The 25,514-nt window shown below is 49.0% G+C and overlaps 1 protein-coding gene across 3 annotated transcripts in view; it reads right to left on the reverse strand.

The window, feature by feature from the left end:
• ccdc88c (coiled-coil domain containing 88C) overlaps nt 1–25,514 on the reverse strand; it is a 312,840-nt gene that overhangs the window by 280,463 nt on the left and 6,863 nt on the right. For all 3 annotated transcript variants that reach the window (XM_072494152.1, XM_072494150.1, XM_072494156.1), the window contains one exon: nt 3,437–3,545. In XM_072494152.1, coding sequence (XP_072350253.1) covers nt 3,437–3,545 — 109 coding nt within the window. Of the gene's footprint in view, nt 1–3,436; nt 3,546–25,514 lie in introns of those variants that run through there.

Raw genomic sequence — 25,514 nt, forward strand, 5'->3', positions numbered from 1 at the left:
CGCGCGCATCTGCTCTTTCCGCTGAAGCAGTTACCCAAGATTATGACAGAACAATTATGTACCTTCCAGGCAGCCTCGAACCGAACCCCTCATAAAAAAACATTGGACCCTCCAGTTAGGAGGCCATTCAGCCCATCAAGCTTGTGCTGGCCCTTTAAGAAGAGCTATCCCATTAATCTCCCTGATCTTTCAAAAGCACAAACTCAGTGATTCTGATCTTTTTTTTTTAAATTTAGAGTACCCAATTCATTTTTTTCCAAATAAGGGGCAATTTAGAGTGGCCACTCCACCTAGCCTGCACATCACGGGGAGAATGTGCAAACTCCACACTGACAGTGATCCAGAGCCGGGGTCAAACCTGAGACCTCGGCGCCGTGAGGCAGCAGGGCGAACCCACTGCGCCACCGTGCTGCCCTTGATTCTGATCTTTAACTATATTCTGTCTAGACTAATTTTGAACAGTGCGCAAAACACAAAGAACATCTGAGGGACTGCCTTTTATGTATATAAAGTAGCCAGGTGAGGGAATGTCAGCTTCTGACCCCTTCATCTCTCTGTTGCACGTTGCCATGGTTATAGCTTCAGTGGCCTGAATATTTAACCATTGATAACAGCAGGCAAATTCTCCCCCAGCCACCCCACACTTCCCCACCCCAATGCCCAATCTAAAACATCATACATCGCAGGAGAATAGTCAATGGCACATGGGGGAGAGGGAAGAAATCCCTTTGCCTGTGTAAGGTGGAGAGGGGATTAAAATGAGGTTGAGAAATGGTTTCTGTCAGTAGCATAACACAGGCTCATAAGTAAAAAGACTGCCACATCTTCAATGCAAAATGTGTTAGAGACCAGAAAACAAATTCTTTACCTGCGCTTTTGTAAACCCAGAACAAAGTATTGCCAATAAATTGTGCTACTGTTCTCCGTAGTATTCTCAAAGGTTAAGAGAACACCTCGAGGCTCCTTGTTCGCTTTGTACCTGGTGTATTCTGATGCAAACTTAACTAGCATGCAGTGGCCAAGGCCGTTACTGCCCCCATTTTTGTATGTAGAGCTGGATGTACCAACGAGGAACTGTGCCAAACTGCAAACACAGTGGCTAACAATTCAGAAGCTGAAATTTCCTCTCTGACAACAGTTTTGTAATCAAAGTAACAGTCCCATTAAAGACTTCCAGAATGCAAATCAGCCATTGAAGCTTCAGGTCACATGCAGGCATGGCTAAACACTGAGGCTTTGTTGCTGTTACTCATTCCTAACTCCATATCATGTAGCAGGATTGCTCCAGAGAAAGTTATCACCCATTCACTTTAACACATTCGGAGCGATGTTCACTGTCATTGCGTCCTTTATAGAAGGAACGTGCATTTTAAAATCATCTTTCAAACACGGAACATCCCCAAACGAGTGTAGAATTTTTAAGTGTAGCGACTGAAGAATAGGGCACGGAAGGAGCCGGGAGCAATCGAGTTGATACCACTCCAAAGCATTTTTCCCAGATCCCTGCAAATCTTTCCTCCTTCAAGTTTTCATCCAATTCCCTTTAGAAAGCTGGAATCTGCAGCAACCACCTCACCAGGCCGATCATTCCAAATCCTACTCACTCACTGGGCTAAGGTTTTCCTCACGGTTCTTTTTGCCAATCAGCTTAAATCTGTACCTGTTTTTTTTTAAATTTACCCATTGCCTATTTGACACAGTCTCTCTTTATTTCAAATCGTGAAGGGTTTGGATGGAATAACTCCAGCCGATTTAACTTCTCTGTTCCAAGGAAAACAATCACCAGCTTCTCCAGTCTATCCGAATAACTGGAAAACTCTTCATTCCCTGGAACCATGGTAGTTAAATATCTTGTGTCCCCTCTCCAAAGCCTTCATGTTCTTCCTAAATACTCAAGCTGGGTCTGAACCAGTGTTCTATAAAGGATTAGCATAACTACCTGGTTTTGTACTCTATGGGCAGGATTCTCCCATTCGGCGGCAGAGTGTCCATGCCGTCGGAAACACGACACGGACCGCTGGGAGTACCGATTCTGGCCCCTACAGGGGGCCAGCACGGCACTGGAGCGGTTCACGCCGCACCAGCATCCCATCCCGGCGCAAACTGTGCGCCGCGCCAACCCGTGCATGCACGGTGGCCTCCCTCAACGTGCCGGCCCTGATGCAACATGGCGCAGGAGTTCAGGGGCCGGCGCGTAAGAAAATAGGCCCGGGGAGTGAGAGGCCGGCCATCCGATTGGTGGGCCCCCCCCCGGGGTCGGAGCCCCCCCCCCACAGGCCATCCCCCTGACCCTGCAGAGTTCCCCTGGCTGCGGCCAGGTGTGGACGGCGCCAGCGGGACGCTGCCTTTGCTTGGCCCATCCAGGTCGGAGAATCGGCGACCTGGCTGCATACAGCGGCCTGCAACCGGCACCGCACCAAACGTGCCGGCGCCATTGAATCGCATGCCGGCGTCGGAGTGTGGTTGTGGGGCTTCTCCGGCCCGGCGCGGTGCTGGAAGAATCTCGCCCCCTGACTCTAATGATGAAGCCCAGGAACCTCTCTGCTTTTTAAAACGGTTCTTTCCCCTTCACTGATTTCTGCCCAAATATCCCCAGGGTCTCTTTTTCTTTGCGTCCCCGGTGCAGCAGCCAATTTACACACAGCAAGCCACCCCCCCCCCCCCCGTGATGTCAGCCGTGATGTAACAATTCACTCGCACTCCTGTGATTGGCTGTGGTGTCAGCTCTGATGTAACAATTCACTACTAGCAGTCCTGTGATTGGCTGTGATGTCAGCCCTGATGTAACAATTCAACAGCACTCCTGTGATCGGGAAAATTCAGGATTCTTAGTCCCGATCACAATTCCAGTGAGCAAACCCTGCCCCTCACCACCTCCAATGGAAAATTGTAAAAAATATTGGGAAATGCTTTGATAATTTGTCACCATGAGTCGAACTGGATCATGACCCTCCTGTTGAGCTTTTCATTGGGTGAAAGGCCCCTTGGGTGAGGTACAGCTGTGACTATTGGTTCTTTGGCCCCGAGAGGACACGGTAGGGGAGGAAGGACCGATCTGTCCCATAAATAAAATCTTTTCAAAATGCTTACACATTTTACACCACAATTTAATAAAACATGCACTTGTAGAGTTTGGGTGATAAATTTGGAGGGCTTTAAAAGAATGCCATCACCTTGTTCAAAGAATAAGTTTTACAGCACAAAGGGGCCCTTCGGCCCACCAGGTCAGAGCAGAGCAAAGACACACAAGTCTGAATTTGAGGCAGTTCACTCAGCACAACAGGAAGCGGTGATGTGGGGGGAGGGGGGGGGGGGGTTGGGCAGTAGTAGAAGTGTGTGAAAGAGAACAGAAATATCGCTTACATCTGGCACTGCAGTCCCTTAAAAAGACAAACCACAAGAGGCAGGAAATTGGGTGCACTAATGGAGGACGTACCTGGTAGTAACTCTTTATATGTCTGACTAATATGGTCAGGTTCTGAACACGCAAGTTGACATCATTGTTGACGTGTTTGTTGACTCTTTGATTTGTTGGCCTTGGGTCTCTAAATAAAAGAAAAAGCAGAAAGAACGTGAAGAGTAACGGAATCAATTTCTGCCCTTCCTGCCAAGTCGTTTTCTTTGAGGGGTATTATCTGCTTTATTTTATCGCCCTACACAATCGGAGGCTGAGAGCAGAGGCTCCCGGACACAAGCCAGCGCTCGATTTTGATCTTGTCACTGGGTTATTTCACACCCTATTAGAAGTTGCAATTGTCCCACCACAACCAATTTCCAGTAGAAATGTGTCTGGGAACCAACCAGCCAGTATGAGACCCAACGTCAGGGTTTTTAAACATTTGTAAATTTTCCTCCAAAACAAGTTTTGTTCAAGGAGCAAGAAAGTTTGGGAGTTGCAGGTCAATCTTAAAAAGAAAAATAACAAAACCTGCAGCACAGAAGGTGGCCATTCGGCCCATCATACTTGTGCCAGCCCTTTAAAAGAGCAGGCCAAGAGTCCCACAATCCCATCCGTTTAAAAGCACAAACTTGTGATTCTGCACATTAAAAACATCAAAGGATGTGGGGATAGTTCAGGAAAATGGTGCTGGAAGTAGAAAATCAGCTGTGATCGGATTGAATGGTGCAGCGGGCTCGAAGGGCTGAATGTTTACTCCCGCTTCTATTTCTTAAATTATGATCTGGATAGAACTTTTAATTGATCCGGATGTAACTGGAACAGCACAAAATGCACGAAGGAGCTGCTATTTTTCATAAATAAAGAACAAGTTGAAGGGAGGCCATGAAATGTTATCTTCTCGCTCTCATCAAGTTTCTGCTAAACGTTCGAATGGTCATCATTTCAGTGACCTGAATATTTAATTATTGATAGAAGCAGCAAGTGAAATACAGTTCCCACAGCCCCCTGCCCTCTCCGCACCCACAGTATTTTGTCTCTCTCTGTTTAGCAACGCTGATTCACTAATATTGATTCTCCAATTTACACTCTGTGCTTGGATCTTCACACGACACAGAAGAGTTCAAATGTGAGAGCACAATTCCCTATGCAGCAAGGTAATCACGGTACAAGTGTTTGTGGAGCATCTATGGAGACCAAGAGGAGAAATCTGCTCGTCTTAGTTCACCAAAAGGTCCATGAAAGCACAGGCCGGTTTTGCTTCACAGCTACCGTGTGCTGGGTGCTACTTATTAACTTTCCTGCTCCCAATGACTAGCCTGTGCCACAGCTCAAGGCCGCTGTATGTTGCAGTTCTAAATTCAGAATCCAATTTCCATTTCTGACCTGATTTCAAAGGACTCACTTGCTAAGGCTTCCTTTAACTGAATCAATTATCAAAACCCCTCCAACAATCTGTCAACTAAATGCACTTAAGTTTCAGAGGGCGCTGCTATTAGTCGAGAACTCACCCCGACCCAGCTTCTCACAGCCTGCAGGTTTATTTATTTATTTATTTTTAAATTTAGAGTACCCAATTATTTTTTTTTCCAATTAAGGGGCAATTTAGCGTGACCAACCCACCTAACCTGCACATCTTTGGGTTGTGGGCGGGTGAAACCCACACAGACATGGGGAGAATGTGCAAACTCCACACGGACAGTGACCCAGGGCCGGGATTCGAACCCGGGTCCGCAGCACCGTAGTCCCAGTGCTAACCACTGAGCCACGTGCCTCCCCTAGCCTGCAGGTTTAAGACCTGATTTTGGTGTCAATGAGCTACTAATTCTTGATGGATCACATTTTCCATTTACTTTAAATTCATTGAGATGGAAGGATTGTAAATCTACACCTATAGTGGGGGGGGGACAATATGTGGATGAGGAACTTACAGGGTTACAGACACAAAGCAAGACGTGGGAGCAAGTACAACTGCTGTCAAAACACCAACATGGATGCGATGGGCCGAATGGAATCCTTCTGTGCTGAATATCTGTGTCATTACGCCTGTGCGCCATGGTGCAGTTTATGGGATCTTGCAGTGCACACATTTGCTGCCATATCTCTTACATTACAACACTTGGAAAGTATTTTATCAGCTGCACGGTGCTCTGGGATGTGCCACGGTAGTGAAAGCCGCTATGTAAATGTGCCTTTCTCTTCACATCACATGTCCAACTTGGGATATATCCAGTTATTTAAAGGAAGCTGCAGTCAGCCTGGATTGAAAATAAATGAAGCAGGAACAGCCCAACAAGTGACGTGCCTCACATTTCCATCCCGGTGCACCAATGGCCACACGCAACCTGCGTTCAATTCACCAAATGTGAATGATTTAATTTGGGCAAAAAAGCAACACAGCTGGAGAAACCATTGACTGAAAAGCAGGTCTGATTAAAAACACAAGCAGTACTTCCACTGTTACCCCATTTTCAATGCGTAGCTAGTATCAGGAACAAAACAGTTTTCATTTCAACGGGAACAATAAACCCACCCTACTCAGTCCCTGTGTCCGTTGAGAGACTAAATACACTGTCTGAATAGCAGTCTGCCACAACGTCGCCAAGTTTCTTTGCATTAATCCTGCTGGTCTGGCTCCCTTCCACCTGCTTCCCAAAGACCACTCAATTCAGCAAGCCAACGTCACCATTGTTGTTAGCCACCATTCCTCAAACATCTCCATATTCCTAAAGCTTCACTTTCCAAGATAGTGTGTATCACAATTAAACACCACAAATTAATTCTACACAATGACCTTTTGGGGAGTGGAGTTCCAGCTCACAGCCCTACTGTGGTTTGAAGATGCTTCTCCCGAGTTCAATTCACAGGTTGATATTTGGTGTTGGTTTGAATTCGCCTGTTGGAAAAGGACAATGTTGTCCAACTAACCATTCCCTTCATGAGAGACATGCCCAATCACATCAATGCTCGAGTACCCGGTGCAGAGGGCAGCGGCAAGGGAGGAGGACCTGGGGAGGAGGGCCTGGGCCTGGCCAGCTATTAATACGTCCAGACAGCCAGTAAAGAGGGTCTTTCACTCCGACCGTCTGTCCCTCTTTGGCGACTATATGTGCTGCCGGGTGTCCCTGGGAAGCGAGGACACGGTGTCTGCCAGCCCCTCGAGGCTTTTCATGCCCAGTGGGCACCGTGGGGACTGGAGTGTTTTTTTGGCCCCGTCAATCACATGGTTTAAGTTTCCTTTGAAAGTTACCCAAAAGAAGCACACCAACACCCCACCTGCTCAGCCACCGAATTTCTGGCTCTCGAGGCACTAGAACCAGATTGTTAACCTAGCCCAGGAGAGCGAGGGTTAACTGAGGATCAGGTAGGGAGTATATCCCTATACATTTAATAGATGATACACATGACTGTGCACGATCAAACAAAGGCATGTAATCAACTCCAGACTAAGAATTTGAGCACGCCACATACAATCAGACAATGTTAATCACTGACCCGTGTGTTACGTAAGTGACCAGCAGTGTGTTGAAGTCTAAAGCCAAAACTGCAATTCCCATGAACTATTTATTTTTTTAAACATCACTGAGTTAACACTGAACACATTTGCGAACGGCACCAAATTTTCAGTGACCACTAATGATTCAGTGTACTTTCTCAAAAAGCTAAACCATTTTTCCTACATTGAATGTCGCGAGTAGAGGAAGAGTGGGTGGAACATACAACCAGGAACCTTCTAACCATTTGCCCCATTTACCCACCTTTAGCACCATTACCCGAAACACCCTGAACAAAACCACCAATCACAGTCGTTTTTTAAAAAAATATATTTTATTGAAAATTTTTGGTCAACCAACACAGTACATTGTGCATCCTTTACACAATATTATAACAACACAAATAACAATGACCTATTTTATAAACAGAAAATGAATAAATAATAAATAATAAAAATGAAAACTAACCCTAATTGGCAACTGCCTTATCACAAGTAACACTCTCCAAAAATATAATTTAACAGTCCAATATATAATTATCTGTAGCAACGACCTATACATATTATACAGTATATATTAACAACCCTGCGAGTCCTTCTGGTTCCCCCTCCCCCCCCCTCCTCCTTCCTCCTCCCCCACCACCTCCTCCCCCCCTCCTCCTCCTCTCCCCCCTCCTCCTTCCACCCCCCCTCCTCCTCTCCCCCCCTCCTCCTTCCACCCCCCCTCCTCCTCCCCCCCCACCTCCTCCTCCCCCACCACCTCCTCCTACCCCCTCCTCCTCCTCCCCCCCTCCTCCTCCTCCTCCCCCACCACCTCCTCCTCCCCCCCTCCTCCTCCTCCTCCCCCCTCCTCCTCCTCCTCCTCCCCTCCTCCTCCTCCCCCCCTCCTCCTCCTCCTCCTCCCCCCCCTCCTCCTCTCCTCCCCTCCTCCTCCTCCTCCTCCTCCCCCCCTCCTCCTCCCCCCCTCCTCCTCCCCCCTCCCCCTCATCCTCCTCCCCCCTCCCCCTCATCCTCCTCCCCCTCCTCCTCCTCCCCCCCTCCTCCTCCTCCCCCCCTCCTCCTCCTCCCCCCCTCCTCCTCCTCCTCCCCCCCTCCTCCTCCCCCCCTCCTCCTCCTCCTCCTCCCCCCCTCCTCCTCCCCCCCTCCTCCTCCTCCCCCCCTCCTCCTCTCCTCCTCCTCCTCCCCCCTCCCCCTCCTCCTCCCCCCTCCCCCTCCTCCTCCTCCTCCCCCCTCCTCCTCCTCCCCCCTCCTCCTCCTCCTCCTCCTCCCCCCTCCTCCTCCTCCCTCCTCCTCCTCCTCCCCCCTCCTCCTCCTCCTCCTCCTCCTCCCCCCCTCCTCCTCCTCCCCTCCTCCTCCTCCTCCTCCTCCTCCTCCCCCCTCCTCCTCCTCCCCCCCTCCTCCTCCTCCCCTCCTCCTCCTCCTCCTCCTCCTCCTCCTCCTCCCCCCCTCCTCCTCCTCCTCCTCCTCCCCCTCCTCCTCCTCCTCCCCCCCCTCCTCCTCCTCCCCTCCTCCTCCTCCTCCTCCTCCTCCCCCCCTCCTCCTCCTCCTCCTCCTCCTCCTCCTCCCCCTCCTCCTCCTCCCCCCCTCCTCCTCCTCCCCCCCTCCTCCTCCTCCCCCCCTCCTCCTCCTCCCCCCCTCCCCCTCCTCCTCCTCCTCCCCCCCTCCCCCTCCTCCTCCTCCTCCCCCCCTCCTCCTCCTCCTCCCCCCCTCCTCCTCCTCCCCCCCTCCTCCTCCTCTCCCCCCCTCCTCCTCCTCCTCCCCCCTCCTCCTCCTCCTCCCCCCTCCTCCTCCTCCTCCTCCCCTCCTCCTCCTCCTCCCTCCTCCTCCTCCTCCTCCTCCCCTCCTCCTCCTCCTCCCTCCTCCTCCTCCTCCTCCTCCTCCTCCTCCTCCCCTCCTCCTCCTCCTCCCCCCCCTCCTCCTCCTCCTCCTCCTCCTCCCCCTCCTCCCCCCTCCTCCTCCTCCCCCCTCCTCCTCCTCCCCCCTCCTCCTCCTCCCCCCTCCTCCTCCTCCCCCCTCCTCCTCCTCCTCCTCCTCCTCCTCCCCCCCTCCTCCCCCCCTCCTCCTCCCCCCTCCTCCTCCTCGCCCCCCCCTCCTCCTCCTATAGCCATATACTCCGTTCCCCTTGCCTTCGGGATCAACGCCCTTCCCAGCACAAAAAAGTCTATTCGCGAGTAGACTTTATGGACATAGGAGAAAAACGAGAACTCCTTACTCCTAGGCCTGCTAAATCTCCACGGGTCTACACCTCCCATCTGCTCCATAAAGTCTTTAAGTACCTTGGCTGCTGCCGGCCTCCTTCCAGTCCTGGACTTCGACCTATCCAGCCCAGGTTCCAACACCGTATTAAAATCTCCCCCCATTATCAGCTTTCCCATCTCTAGGTCCGGAATGCGTCCTAGCATCCGCCTCATAAAATTGGCATCATCCCAGTTCGGGGCATATACGTTTACCAAAACCACCGGCTCCCCCTGTAGTTTGCCACTCACCATCACGTATCTGCCCCCGTTATCCGCCACTGTAGTCTTTGCCTCGAACATTACCCGCTTCCCCACTAATATAGCCACCCCCCTGTTTTTTGCATCTAGCCCCGAATGGAACACCTGCCCCACCCATCCTTTGCGTAGCCTAACCTGGTCTATCAGTTTCAGGTGCGTTTCCTGTAACATAACCACATCTGCCTTAAGTTTCTTAAGGTGTGCGAGTACCCGTGCCCTCTTTATCGGCCCGTTCAGCCCTCTCTCGTTCCACGTGATCAGCCGAGTTGGGGGGCTTCCTACCCCCCCCCCCTTGTCGATTAGCCATCCCCTTTTTCCAGCTCCTCACCCGGTTCCCACGCAGCTGTATCTCCCCCAGGCGGTGCCCCCCCGCCCATCCCCTCCCATACCAGCTCCCCCCTCTCCCCAGCAGCAGCAACCCAGTAATTCCCCCCTCCCACCCCCCCCCCCCACTAGATCCCCCGCTAGCGTAATTACTCCCCCCATGTTGCTCTCAGATGTCAGCAAACTCTGGCCGACCTCGGCTTCCCCCCGTGACCTCGGCTCGCACCGTGCGACGCCCCCTCCTTCCTGCTTCTCTATTCCCGCCATGATTATCATAGCGCGGGAACCAAGCCCGCGCTTCTCCCTTGGCCCCGCCCCCAATGGCCAACGCCCCATCTCCTCCACCTCCCCTCCTCCCCCCATCACCACCTGTGGAAGAGAGAAAAGTTACCACATCGCAGGATTAGTACATAAAACTCCTCTTTCCCCCCTTTTTAACCCCCCTGTTCGCCCCACCACTTTGTTCAAATGTTCTTTTTAATAACCCGCTCATTCCAGTTTTTCTTCCACAATAAAAGTCCACGCTTCATCCGCCGTCTCAAAGTAGTGGTGCCTTCCTCGATATGTGACCCACAGTCTTGCCGGTTGCAGCATTCCAAATTTTATCTTCTTTTTATGAAGCACCGCCTTGGCCCGATTAAAGCTCGCCCTCCACCTCCGCACTCCGGTCTTGATAAACGCGGATCACCGCGTTCTCCCATTTACTGCTCCGAGTTTTCTTTGCCCATCTAAGGACCATTTCTCTATCCTTAAAACGGAGGAATCTCACCACTATGGCTCTGGGAATTTCTTCTGCTCTCGGTCCTCGTGCCATCACTCGGTATGCTCCCTCCACCTCCAACGGACCCGCCGGGGTCTCCGCTCCCATTAACGAGTGCAGCATCGTGCTCACATATGCCCCGACGTCCGCTCCCTCCACACCTTCAGGAAGACCAAGAATCCTCAGGTTGTTCCTCCTTGCATTGTTCTCCAGTGCCTCCAACCTTTCCACACATCGTTTCTGATGTGCCTCATGCATCGCCATCTTCACCACCAGGCCCTGTATGTCGTCCTCATTCCCGGCTGCCTTTGCCTTCACGACCCGAAGCTCCCGCTCCTGGGTCTTTTGTTCCTCCTTTAGCCCTTCGATCGCCTGTAGTATTGGGGCCAACAGCTCTTTCTTCATTTCCTTTTTGAGCTCTTCCACACAGCATTTCAAGAACTCTTGTTGTTCAGGGCCCCATGTTAAACTGCCACCTTCCGACGCCATCTTGGTTTTTGCTTGCCTTCCTTGCCGCTGTTCTAAAGGATCCACTGCAATCCGGCAACTTTCTCCTCCTTTTTTCATCCGTATCCAGGGGGGATTCCCTTCTGGTTTACCGCACAGTGTTTTTAGCCGTCAAAATTGCCGTTGGGGCTCCTATCAAGAGCCCAAAAGTCCGTTTCACCGGGAGCTGCCGAAACGTGCGACTCAGCTGGTCATCGCCGCACCCGGAAGTCCACCAATCACAGTCCTGAAAGCGCCAAATGACCCCCAGTGTCCACAACCTTTTGGGGGAGGAAAGTTACAGAATTCCCCCTATCCTTTGTGCGATGAAGTGCTTCCTGAAATCATTCCTGAAATGACCTGCCTCTAATTTTCAGGTTTCTGGCTGCTCATTCTGGATTGAAAATAATAATAATCTTTATTATTGTCACAAGTAGGCTTACATTAACACCGCGATGAAGTTACTGTGAAAAGCCCCTAGTCACCACACTCCGGCGCCTGTTCGGGTGCATGGAGGGAGAGTTCAGAATGTCCAAATTACCTGACAGCACGTCTTTCAGGACTTGTGGGAGGAAACCGGAGCACCCGCTGGAAACCCACGCGGACACAGGGAGAACATGCAGACTCTGCACAGACGAGGCGCAGTGAAGCAACAGTGCTAACCACTGTGCTACCGTGCCCCCCCCAATTGTTCCGCTCCCCCCCACCCCCACCCCCACAAGACCCTAATTAATTCCTTTTGACGTTCTACTTGGATTGTTCAGATTACCCCTCAATATTCCCAACACAGGGGAGTACAAGCAAGGGTTTATGAAACCTGTTCCCATAAGCTAACCCAGTACAGTATTACACTGAAACAAATTAGGCAGTCCTGGAGCTTTATCGAAGCCTTTCACAGCTTTGTGTTTTGATTCACCAGGCAATGCTCTCTGTGCTCTTCTCCCTACAGAGATTTGTCACTTAACAATGTTGACAGAGTTAAGCAACACATGAAGGTAAATTGATGGGAACGCAGCCTGTCATTAGCTGACAGTACTCTCTGAGGAACACACTGTACGCAGGAAGACTAGTCAGTGCTGGGAGAGACGAGAATCAGATTGTCAGATTGATACATCAGCCAATTAGCAATCCCGATGAAACACAGTTCCTGTACCAACCGATTCTCCAAAAAGCTCCTCGACCATAGCCAAGGCAGAGGTGATTCTGATGAATTTATATTGCAAAGTTGCAATTTTTGCAAGTCTTGAGAAGGACAGGGGGGAGATTTCTCTCAGCCTCCCCCCCCCCCCTTCACAATGCCAGGTCACTCGATTAGGCACCGAGTCCCTTTGAATGAGGGAGGGAGCACCGACAGACATTTTTGGGCTTCCCGTGTGGCAAGTCCCCATCCCACCGTCAGCGGCATTGAGATGAATCCCCAAAGTTGCCATAAACGATCCGCTTAAGGGCCTCAATTGATAATGGGGTGGAGTAGGGTAGGGGGATAGTCATCCACAGACTCCCTGCAATGGACCCAATATGGGGCAAGAACGGGAAAAGTGGCAAGGTTCCATCCCACCCGTGGGCTTGATTAAATGCCCCACCCACCCCCCCTCCTTCCACTCCTAAAGCTGCCTCAGGGTAGGGCATTAAATTCTGCCCCTAGAGTTCAAAGGTACTTCGTTCAGCCTAGCCAAGAGGCCACTTGATTTTACAAAGTTGGAGCTTGGGGCTTTTTCTTTATTCTTTCAGGCGTCTCTGGCAAGGCCAGCATTTGTTACCCGTCCCTAATTGGCAGGTCAGAGGGCAGTTAAGAGGCAGCCACATGTGGGTCACACCATGTGGAGGAGGGCAGATCCTTCCCTATAGGACATTAGTGAATACATTTTTACACAATCAGCAAATGGACCCATTTACACATGGGTCAGCATTAGAGACAAGTTTTCAATTCCAGATTTATTAATTGAATTTAAATTCCACCAGCGGTCACGGTGGGATTTGAACCCACGTCCTCAGAAACATTAGTCTTGGCCTCTGAATGACTCGTCCAGCAACTACGCCGCTGTCTTCCTCAGCTGTGCATTGCTCCAAATGGGGTCTGAACAAGGCTCCGTATAACTGAATCACTTCTTCTTTGTATTTCAGTCCCCTCGAGATAAAGGCTAATACTCCATTAGCCTTTGATTGTGTTTTTGTACCTGTACAACTGGCTTTTAATGATTTGTCAACTTGGGACACACAAATCTCCCAGTTCAGAGTTTCTCACCATTTAGAAAATACTCCAATTTGTCTTTCTTGGATACAAAGTGCAGGACTGCGTAAAACTAATCTTTCAGGAAGCAATGGATGGCCTGAGTTCCATTCACAAGACAACTGCCATTAATTCTCTCAACTGCTTATGAATTGCCAACCAGTCTCCGAGGAATAGGTCCACAACACCAAGCATCGGACAATACGCCTTCTGTATCATGAGGAGCATTATTTACAAAGCTGTTCTCGTAGATAAACCCACCATTCACACGACAAACAAATACAACTCAACACAGTTTATCATCACACAGTCTCCCCACTTGATATTTCACTTCCACTGAGATCAGAGTCATACTCGGCGCATTTATACAAATGAAATATTTGTATCTACAAATGCAAAACACTTGGGAGGTGCTTGGCTTTTTCACCACAACAGTGACTGGACATCCAAGGGACTTCACTGACTGGAAAGCACCCAGAGTCGTCCCAAGGTTGCGAACATGGACCATAGGAACAGGAGTGGACCATTCAGCCCATTGAGCCTGCTCTGCTATTAAGTGTGATCATGGCTGATCATCCACTTCAATGCCCTATTTCCCACACTATCTCCATATCCCAATCTATCAATCTCGGCTATGAACGTACACAATGACTGACCTTCCATAGCCCTCGGGAGTAGAGAATTCCAAAGATTAAACATCCTCTGAGTAAAACAGATTCTCCTCATCACAGTCCTAAGTGACTTCCCTCTTATATTGAAATTGTGTCCCCGGTTCCAGACTCCCCAGCCAGACGAAACATCACACCTGCATTTTTAAAATTTCATTTACAGGATGTGGGCATCGCTAGTTCGGCCAGCACTTATTGCCCATCCCGAGTTGCCCTACAGAAGGTGGTGGTGAGCTGCCTTCTTGAACCGCTGCAGTCCCGGAGGTGTAGGTACACCCACAGTGCTGTTGGGGAAGGGGGTTCCAGGACGTTGCCCCAGCGACAGTGAAGGAATAGCGATATATTTCCAAGTCAGGGTGGTGAGTGACTTGGAGGGAACCTCCAGGTGGTGGGGTTCCCAGGTATCTGCTGCTCTTGTCCTTCTAGATGGTAGTGGTCGTGGATTTGGAAGGTGCTGCCTAAGGAACCTTGGTGAGTTACTGCAGTGCATCTTGTAGATGGTTTACACGGCTGCCACTGTTCGTCGGTGGTGGAGGGTTTGAATGTTTGTGGAAGGAGGAGCAATCAAGCGAGCTGCTTTGTTCTGGATGATGTCGAGCTTCTTGAGTGTTGTTGGAGCTGCACTCATCCAGGTATGTGGAGAGTATTCCATCACACTCCTGACTTGTGCCTTGTAGATGGTGGACAGGTTTTGGGGTGTCTGGAGGTGAGTTACTCACCGTAGGATTCCTCGTCTTTGTCCTGCTCTGGTAACCACAGCATTACTGTGGCTAGTTCAGTTCGGTTTCAGATCAATAGTGAACCCCAGGATGTTGATTGTGGGGGAATTCAGTGATGGCAATGTCATTGAATGTCATGGGGCGATGGTTAGATCCTCTCCTGTAGGAGATGGTCATTGCCTGGCACTAGTGTGGCACGAATGTAACTTGCCACTTATCAGCCCAAGCCTGGATATTATCCAGGTCTTGCTGCATTTGGACATGGACTGCTTCAGTATCTAAAGAGTCGCAAATGGTGCAAAACAGTGTACAGTCATCCGCAAACATCCCCACTTCTGACCTTATGATGGAAGGGATGTCATTAATGAAGCAGCTGAAGATATTTGGGCCGAGGGTACTGCCCTGACGAACTCCTGTCTATTCCTTTAATATTTTGTGGGTTTCAATGAGATCACCTTTTATTCTTCGAAACTCTAGTAAGAATACTGGCCCAGTTAGGGCAGCATGGTGGCAGTGGTTAGCATTGTTGCCTACGGCGCTGAGGACTCGGGTTCGAATCCCGGCCCTGGGTCACTGTCCGCGTGGAGTCTGCACATTCTCCCAGTGTCGGCGTGGGTGTCGCCCCCACAACCCAAAAGATGTGCAGGATAGGTGGATTGACCACGCTAAATCGCCCCTTAATTGGAAAAAATAATTGGGTACTCTAAATTCATTGTTTTTAAAAAGAATACTGGCCCAGTTTAATATCGCCAGTGAAAGGATGTGATTGTACTGGAGGGCGCAGAGGGGATTCTCCAGGATGCTGCCTGGGCTGAAGGGTCCGAGTTATCAGGCAAGATTGGGTAAGCTGGGGCTGTTTTTCTCCGAGAAGCAAAGGTTGAGAGGGGCCTTGATAGAGGTGTCTAAGATTAGGAGGAGCAAAAACAGGTTAAATATGAAGGCATTTTTTTCCATTAGTAGAGGGGTCAATAACTAGGGTCGTAGATTTAAGGTAAGAGGCAGATGGCTAAGAGGGGAGTTGAGGAGATACTCTCTCACCCAGAGGGTGGTGGGAGTCTGGAACTCGCTGCCTGAAAGGGTGGCGGAGGCAGAAACTCGCGTAACATTTAGGCAGTATTTAGATATTCACTTGTGCTACCATAACCTCCAGGATTATGGATCAAGCGCAGGAAAATGAGATCAGTGTAGTCAGATCTTTGTTAACCAGCGTGGACATGTGGCCTCCTTCTGTGCTGTAAACATCTCTGCGTCTATGAAGTGAATGGGTTGTCGAAATCAGTCATTTATAACATTTTTGCCTATTTCATAACCGTCTTGGGAGTGTTTGATGGGGACAGTGTAGCGGGAGCTTTACTCTGTATCTAACCCCGTGCTGTACCTGTCCTGGGAGTGTTTGATGGGGACAGTGTAGAGGGAGCTTTACTCTGTATCTAACCCCGTGTTGTACCTGTCCTGGGAGTGTTTGATGGGGACAGTGTAGAGGGAGCTTTACTCTGTATCTAACCCCGTGCTGTACCTGTCCTGGGAGTGTTTGATGGGGACAGTGTAGAGGGAGCTTTACTTTGTATCTAACCCCGTGCTGTACCTGTCCTGGGAGTGTTTGATGGGGACAGTGTAGAGGGAGCTTTACTTTGTATCTAACCCCGTGCTGTACCTGTCCTGGGAGTGTTTGATGGGGACAGTGTAGAGGGAGCTTTACTCTGTATCTAACCCCGTGCTGTACCTGTCCTGGGAGTGTTTGATGGGGACAGTATAGAGGGAGCTTTACTCTGTATCTAACCCCGGGCTCTGCCTGTCCTGGAGTGTTTGATGGGGACAGTGTAGCGGGAGCTTTACTCTGTATCTAACCCCGTGCTGTACCTGTCCTGGGAGTGTTTGGTGGGGACAGTGTAGAAGGAGCTTTACTCTGTATCTAACCCAGGACTGTACCTGTCCTGGGAGTGTTTGATAGGGACAGTGTAGAGGGAGCTTTACTCTGTATCTAACCTGTGCTGTACCTGTCCTATAAAGTTTGATAGGGACAGTGTCGTATTCCAATCCCAGACCAGACCCCAACAGTGCCTAGGATACTGGATTGATATCCCAACATTTTATTTTTATTTTCTAAGACTGTGAGGAAAGGATACTTTGCTCCAGGAGTGATTGCACAAAGAAATAGGGATATGGTATATTAAAACAAACTGTATTATTAACACAGTATTAAAATATTTAATATATCTCTAGAAAATAACTTACTATTAACCTTTAAACAATGCTAATCAATACAGTGAATACACTACCCTTAATTGCTAACTGTATTCCCAAACAAACAACAAGAAATCCATCTCAGCTCTCAATCCACTTTAATTACCATTAGCCCCCAGGAATACCTACTGTACAGAAATGTTCTATGAGAAAGAGAGATCTTTGGCACTGCTTTAAAGACCATGCAGAAACTCTGGTTATATTTCTGAAGCCGCTGCTTCTGTTCATCTTTCAATCAGGCAAGTCTGAACTGCTTTGAAAGATTACTAATCTTCTACAGACATATCTTTTAACTGAACAGCAGAGAGAAAACAGCTTGACTTCTGTTAACAGCTTCATCTAGAACTCCACTGACCTGCTTTCTGTTTTTTTATAAATTTAGAGTACCCAATTATTTTTTCCAATTAAGGGGCAATTTAACGTGGCCAATTCACCTATCCTGCACTTCTTTTGGGTTGTGGGGGCGAAACCCACGCAGACACGGGGAGAATGTGCAAACTCCACACGGTCAGTGACCCAGGGCTGGGATTCAAACCCGGGTCCTCAGTGCCGTAGGCAACAATGCTAATCACTGTGCCACCGTGCTGCCCTCCGACTTGCTTTCTTTACTGACTGCTAGATATCTTAGCTCTACTGAGCAACGACATCATTTTACCAAGCTGAAATCAAATTAACTCCACAGGGAATCACTTTAATCCAAACAAAACTGCGTTAGCCCAATCTTTTTTACAATGGTCTAAATGCACCCCCGGCTTCCAAAATCTTTGTCGTCTTTCAAACAAGGATTTATTTTAAAACATGACCGCAGTAGTCGAACACTACCTTGGGCTTTTAACCCTCACTGCACAAAATACCGAGAATTCAATACACCAGAGAGGGAGCTTCACTCTGTATCTAACCCACTGCACCAAATACCGAGAATTCAATACACCCGAGAGGGAGCTTCACTCTGAATCTAACCCAGTGTACACACCCCTCTCTGCATCAATGGTGGTGAGGTGGAGATGGTTGACAGCTTCAAATTCTGAGGTGTGCACATCACCAACAATCTGCCCTGGTCCACCCACGTTGGCGCTACGACCAAGAAAGCACAACAGCGCCTATACTTCCTCAGGGAACTATCGAAATTCGGCATGTCCACATTGACTCTCACCATAGAAAGCATCCTATCTGGCTGCATCACAGCCTGGTATGGCAACTGCTCGGCCCAAGACCGTAAGAAACTACAGAGAGTTGTGAACACAGCCATCACACAAACCTGCCTCCCATCCATTGACTCAGTCTACACCTCCCGCTGCCTTGGGAAAGCGGGCAGCATAATCAAAGACCCCTCCGACCTGGCTTACCCATTCTTCCAACCTCTTCCATCGGGCAGGAGATAGAAAAGTCTGAGGACATGCACGAACAGACTCAAAAACAGCTTCTTCCCCGGTGTTACCAGACACCAGAATTTTCCAAAAATAAATTTGAAGTACCCAATTCTTTTTTCCAATTAAGGGGTAATTTCGTGTGGCCAACTCACCTACCCTGCACACCTTTGGGTTGTGGGGTGAGAACCACGCAGACATGGGGAGAATGTGCAAACTCCACATGGACAGTGACCCGGGGCCAGCATCAAACCCTCCTAAATGACCATCTTATGAACTGAACTGATCTCTGCACACACCTTCTCCACCGAATCCTTTTTTGGATTTCGGCGGCAGCGGTGCGCAGGGGCCTTCTTGGAGGTGAGTAGTGAATTTAAAAGCACTTACCTTTACAGGAGCAGCCCTTTGGATTTCGGCGGCAGCGGTGCGCAGGGGCCTTCTGGGAGGTGAGTAGTTAGTTTAAAAGCACTTACCCTTACAGGAGCAGCCCTTTGGATTTCGGCGGCAGCGGTGCGCAGGGGCCTTCTTGGAGGTGAGTAGTGAATTTAAAAGCACTTACCTTTACAGGAGCAGCCCTTTGGATTTCGGCGGCAGCGGTGCGCAGGGGCCTTCTTGGAGGTGAGTAGTGAATTTAAAAGCACTTACCTTTACAGGAGCAGCCCTTTGGATTTCGGCGGCAGCGGTGCGCAGGGGCCTTCTTGGAGGTGAGTAGTGAATTTAAAAGCACTTACCTTTACAGGAGCAGCCCTTTGGATTTCGGCGGCAGCGGTGCGCAGGGGCCTTCTTGGAGGTGAGTAGTGAATTTAAAAGCACTTACCTTTACAGGAGCAGCCCTTTGGATTTCGGCGGGAACCGGAAGTTCGACTTGAGGACTTCTGGCAAGTCCCCCCCCCCCAACCAATAAATTCTGGTGGAGAGGAAACCCGAGACACTACACGTGTAGTGTCTCCCACCCGCCCTCCTCCTCTAACCTAATAATAAGACCCATTGGTGTAAGGTAAGTGCCATATTATATTATTATATTATTAGCATTGTGCAGGTCAAGGATTGGAGGTGGAGGAGCAGTCTCTGTCAGCGAGAGAACCTGAGAACATCTCAGAAGGTAAGCAAGTGATTTTTACTTTTATACCTGTTTTTCAAATTGTGTGTGTCGGGGGGAAACTGAAGTGACATCACAGAAAAGCTGTGACCTGAGTGGCTGGTTGGGATTCTAACCTAAATTTTTTTGAGTATTTGGGAACTAATTAAACATAATAACTTAATTATAATTTAGAGGATATCTAAGCCAGAGATCGGAGAATATTATAGTTGGCTATCGCATTTCTATTAGAAATCTAGTGCTAGGAAACAGATAGTTGACAGTAACTTTGAAATTTAAAAAAAGTATTTAAAAAAAAAAAGACAAATTTTAATTTTAATTAATTGACGCAATGTCAGTTAGAGGGGTGCTGTGCTCTGACTGTGAGATGTGGCAGGTCCGGGAGGCTTCCAGCGTCCCGGATGGCTTCATCTGCAGAAAGTGCACCCAACTGCAGCTCCTCACAGACCGCATGGTTCGGTTGGAGCAGCAATTGGATGCACTTAGGAGCATGCAGGTGGCGGAAAGCGTCATAGATCGCAGTTATGTAAGTGTGGTCACACCCAAGGTGCAGGCAGAGAAATGGGTGACCACCAGAAAGGGCAGGCAGTCAGTGCAGGAATCCCCTGTGGTTGTCCCCCTCTCGAACAGATATACCCCTTTGGATACTGTCGGGGGGGATAGCCTATCAGGGGAAAACAGCAGCAGCCAGAGCAGTGGCACCACGGCTGGCTCTGATGTTCAGAAGGGAGGGTCAAAGCGCAGAAGAGTAATAGTTATAGGGGACTCTATAGTCAGGGGCACAGATAGGCGCTTCTGTGGACGTGAAAGAGACTCCAGGATGGTATGTTGCCTCCCTGGTGCCAGGGTCCAGGATGTCTCCGAACGGGTAGAGGGAATCCTGAAGGGGGAGGGCAAACAGGCAGAGGTCGTTGTACATATTGGTACTAACGACATAGGCAGGAAGGTGCATGAGGTCCTGCAGCAGGAGTTCAGGGAGCTAGGCAGAAAGTTAAAAGACAGGACCTCGAGGGTTGTAATCTCGGGATTACTCCCTGTGCCACGTGCCAGTGAGGCTAGAAATAGGAAGATAGAGCAGACAAACACGTGGCTAAACAGCTGGTGTAGGAGGGAGGGTTTCTGTTATCTGGACCACTGGGAGCTCTTCCGGGGCAGGTGTGACCTGTATAAGATGGACGGGTTGCATCTAAACCGGAGAGGCATAAATATCCTGGCCGCGAGGTTTGCTAGTGTCACACGGGAGGGTTTAAACTAGTATGGCAGGGGGGTGGGCACGGGAGCAATAGGTCAGAAGGTGAGAGCATTGAGGGAGAACTAGGGAATAGGGACAGTGTGGCTCTGAGGCAGCGCAGACGGGGAGAAGTTGCTGAACACAGCGGGTCTGGTGGCCTGAAGTGCATATGTTTTAATGCAAGGAGCATTACGGGTAAGGCAGATGAACTTAGAGCTTGGATTACTACTTGGAACTATGATGTTGTTGCCATTACAGAGACCTGGTTGAGGGAAGGGCAGGATTGGCAGCTAAACGTTCCAGGATTTAGATGTTTCAGGCGGGATAGAGGGGGATGTAAAAGGGGAGGCGGAGTTGCGCTACTTGTTCAGGAGAGTATCACAGCTATACAGCGAGAGGACACCTCAGAGGGCAGTGAGGCTATATGGGTAGAGATCAGGAATAAGAAGGGTGCAGTCACAATGTTGGGGGTATACTACAGGCCTCCCAACAGCCAGCGGGAGATAGAGGAGCAGATAGGTAGACAGATTTTGGAAAAGAGTAAAAACAACAGGGTTGTGGTGATGGGAGACTTCAACTTCCCCAATATTGACTGGGACTCACTTAGTGCCAGGGGCTTAGACGGGGCAGAGTTTGTAAGGAGCATCCAGGAGGGCTTCTTAAAACAATATGTAAACAGTCCAACTAGGGAAGGGGCGGTACTGGACCTGGTATTGGGGAATGAGCCCGGCCAGGTGGTAGATGTTTCAGTAGGGGAGCATTTCGGTAACAGTGACCACAATTCAGTAAGTTTTAAAGTACTGGTGGACAAGGATAAGAGTGGTCCGAGGATGAATGTGCTAAATTGGGGGAAGGCTAATTATAACAATATTAGGCGGGAACTGAAGAACATAGATTGGGGGCGGATGTTTGAGGGCAAATCAACATCTGACATGTGGGAGGCTTTCAAGTGTCAGTTGAAAGGAATACAGGACAGGCATGTTCCTGAGAGGAAGAAAGATAAATACGGCAATTTTCGGGAACCTTGGATGACGAGTGATATTGTAGGCCTCGTCAAAAAGAAAAAGGAGGCATTTGTCAGGGCTAAAAGGCTGGGAACAGACGAAGCCTGTGTGGCATATAAGGAAAGTAGGAAGGAACTTAAGCAAGGAGTCAGGAGGGCTAGAAGGGGTCATGAAAAGTCATTGGCAAATAGGGTTAAGGAAAATCCCAAGGCTTTTTACACTTACATAAAAAGCAAGAGGGTAGCCAGGGAAAGGGTTGGCCCACTGAAGGATAGGCAAGGGAATCTATGTGTGGAGCCAGAGGAAATGGGCGAGGTACTAAATGAATACTTTGCATCAGTATTCACCAAAGAGAAGGAATTGGTAGATGTTGAGTCTGGAGAAGGGGGTGTAGATAGCCTGGGTCACATTGTGATCCAAAAAGACGAGGTGTTGGGTGTCTTAAAAAATATTAAGGTAGATAAGTCCCCAGGGCCGGATGGGATCTACCCCAGAATACTGAAGGAGGCTGGAGAGGAAATTGCTGAGGCCTTGACAGAAATCTTTGGATCCTCGCTGTCTTCAGGGGATGTCCCGGAGGACTGGAGAATAGCCAATGTTGTTCCTCTGTTTAAGAAGGGTGGCAGGGATAATCCCAGGAACTACAGGCCGGTGAGCCTTACTTCAGTGGTAGGGAAATTACTGGAGAGAATTCTTCGAGACAGGATCTACTCCCATTTGGAAGCAAATGGACGTATTAGTGAGAGGCAGCACGGTTTTGTGAAGGGGAGGTCGTGTCTCACTAACTTGATAGAGTTTTTCGAGGAGGTCACTAAGATGATTGATGCAGGTAGGGCAGTAGATGTTGTCTATATGGACTTCAGTAAGGCCTTTGACAAGGTCCCTCATGGTAGACTAGTACAAAAGGTGAAGTCACACGGGATCAGGGGTGAACTGGCAAGGTGGATACAGAACTGGCTAGGCCATAGAAGGCAGAGGGTAGCAATGGAGGGATGCTTTTCTCATTGGAGGGCTGTGACCAGTGGTGTTCCACAGGGATCAGTGCTGGGACCTTTGCTCTTTGTAGTATATATAAATGATTTGGAGGAAAATGTAACTGGTCTGATTAGTAAGTTTGCAGACGACACAAAGGTTGGTGGAATTGCGGATAGCGATGAGGACTGTCTGAGGATACAGCAGGATTTAGATTGTCTGGAGACTTGGGCGGAGAGATGGCAGATGGAGTTTAACCTGGACAAATGTGAGGTAATGCATTTTGGAAGGGCTAATGCAGGTAGGGAATATACAGTGAATGGTAGAACCCTCAAGAGTATTGAAAGTCAAAGAGATCTAGGAGTACAGGTCCACAGATCACTGAAAGGGGCTACACAGGTGGAGAAGGTAGTCAAGAAGGCATACGGCATGCTTGCCTTCATTGGCCGGGGCATTGAGTATAAGAATTGGCAAGTCATGTTGCAGCTGTATAGAACCTTAGTTAGGCCACACTTGGAGTATAGTGTTCAATTCTGGTCGCCACACTACCAGAAGGATGTGGAGTCTTTAGAGAGGGTGCAGAAGAGATTTACCAGAATGTTGCCTGGTATGGAGGGCATAAGCTATGAGGAGCGATTGAATAAACTCGGTTTGTTCTCACTGGAACGAAGGAGGTTGAGGGGCGACCTGATAGAGGTATACAAAATTATGAGGGGCATAGACAGAGTGGATAGTCAGAGGCTTTTCCCCAGGGTAGAGGGGTCAATTACTAGGGGGCATAGGTTTAAGGTGAGAGGGGCAAAGTTTAGAGTAGATGTACGAGGCAAGTTTTTTACGCAGAGGGTAGTGGGTGCCTGGAACTCACTACCGGAGGAGGTAGTGGAGGCAGGGACGATAGGGACATTTAAGGGGCATCTTGACAAATATATGAATAGGATGGGAATAGAAGGATACGGACCCAGGAAGTGTAGAAGATTGTAGTTTAGTCGGGCAGTATGGTCGGCACGGGCTTGGAGGGCCGAAGGGCCTGTTCCTGTGCTGTACATTTCTTTGTTCTTTGTTCTTTGTACTTTGCCCGAAGTCTGTGTCTATGTATTTACATTGTGTATTTATCATAGGACCTGTGTATTTCATGTAAGGAGCGATCTGTCTGGACTGTACACAGAACAATACTTTCACTGTGCCTCGGTACATGTGGCAATAAATCAAATACAAATCCAAGTTCGGACCACTTGATGTCGATACTCGTGTGCAAATATATTCCAGTCCTCACTTCAAAGGCACAAAAAGCAGCTCCCTTGTGGTAAAACGAGTCAAGAAACTACACAATTCAGAAGACTAATCCTGCTGATGGAAGCACATCAGAACACTCCACAACACTGCAGTAAACCATTTCCTTCGGATTGCATTCGTTCAGATCATTGCAAAAACTCCCAACACATTAAAGATTTAGTTCACGGTCCTAGCAACTAAAGCTCTACAACATCCAAGAGGTTAGTCGCCACTCAAGTTTAATGAGGTGTTGGATAATTAAAGGGGACTCTGAAAAGTCCACATTCTAAACTGCTCCCAATCCCCAAAATAAAATACGGAGTATCACAAGCATCCTCTCCTAGAAGCAGGTAGACATAAAATAATGGAAGATCAATCCCGATCACTGAACTCGCTCACCCCAATCTCAGGAACCAGCCTCAATACTCCCAAAAACCACAGCATCCAGGATTCCTGTGAAACTGACATCCCTGTGAAACTGGCATCACTGCAAAAGTTGCACGTTGCACTTCCACTTGGCTATGGAACAAGTGATGAACCTTTGTTGAATAAATCTGAATGGATTCTGAAAGTCCTATTTTTACTATTCCTGCCTTTCTTAAACACAGGATCCAGTCTTGAATTTTAATCTCAATCACCAGCTCAACTCCAGCACTTGGCTCCTGCAGTCAGTCAGCTCCAGGTGCCACCCCTACAACGAGCTCACTCACCAGTGCCCTGTCCAAGGTTTCTATCTTAACAGATGCAACAAGGTTACAGAAAACAGCCTGAGAAAATGTGACAAGAATTCAGAATAGTTGACACACACATGACGACACAGAAACATTATACCAGTGTTTATACTGCACACTGCCCCTCACCCACTCTAATTAATCTCTTAACACCCTGTTCTATATCCCCCCCTTCGAGACTCTCAAATGCATCGAGGTCTCTGCTTCAGCCATTCAATGAGGAAGTGAGATTTTCTTAAAGACAGCAGAGAGCATGTAACCATTTAGAACCCTTTATTCAGTTTTTGCTTTATACTTTAACGATTCTCTCCTCATTCCTTCTCAGGTAGTCTCCCCATCAAATCCATTGTCTGAGTTACACTCGTCAGGTTAACTTCAGTCTCGCTGTGAAGGTTTCACATTTCAGTGACGCTTCGTAAGTGACCGCCTGGTTACAGGACTGGGCTGGTACAGGAAAGCAAGAGGCCATTCGGCCCATTTTGCCTGCGGCAACACTTTAAAAGATCTACCCAATGAACCCAACGCCCCTCCCCCTGGCTCTTTCCCCTTAGCCCTTTTTTCCTGAAAAGTATTTATCCCATTTCCCTTTTGAAGGTGATTATTGAACAGGCTTTCATTGCCCTTTCAGGCTGTGCATTCCAGATCACAACAACTCGCTGCTTAAAGAAAATCTTCTCTCATGTTGCCTCTGGTGTGTTGCCAATCTCCTCCATTGTGCCTCATATTCTTTGAGGGAGATGATTAATTAGGCAGCAACTTTGCCAACACCCTGTGGGGACTGGGCTAAGAGTGTCAATGCTCATTTCACATTAAACTCTACAGGCAGTCCGACACAGCACCTTGCATTTATATCCCATCTTTAAAATAGGAAACTGCCCCTGAAACATCAAACTTCATTAGGGGCCAAGCCACAGTGTGACAGGTGACCAAAAGCTGGGTCGAAGGGGTGGGTGAGAAGAGTTTAAACGAGGAGGTGCAAAAGGTTAGGGGAGGGAATTCCATCGAGCTGAAAGCACGGCTGC

This window comes from Scyliorhinus torazame, chromosome 2, assembly GCF_047496885.1.
Source record: "Scyliorhinus torazame isolate Kashiwa2021f chromosome 2, sScyTor2.1, whole genome shotgun sequence".
In the NCBI taxonomy this organism is placed as follows: Eukaryota; Metazoa; Chordata; class Chondrichthyes; order Carcharhiniformes; family Scyliorhinidae; genus Scyliorhinus; species Scyliorhinus torazame.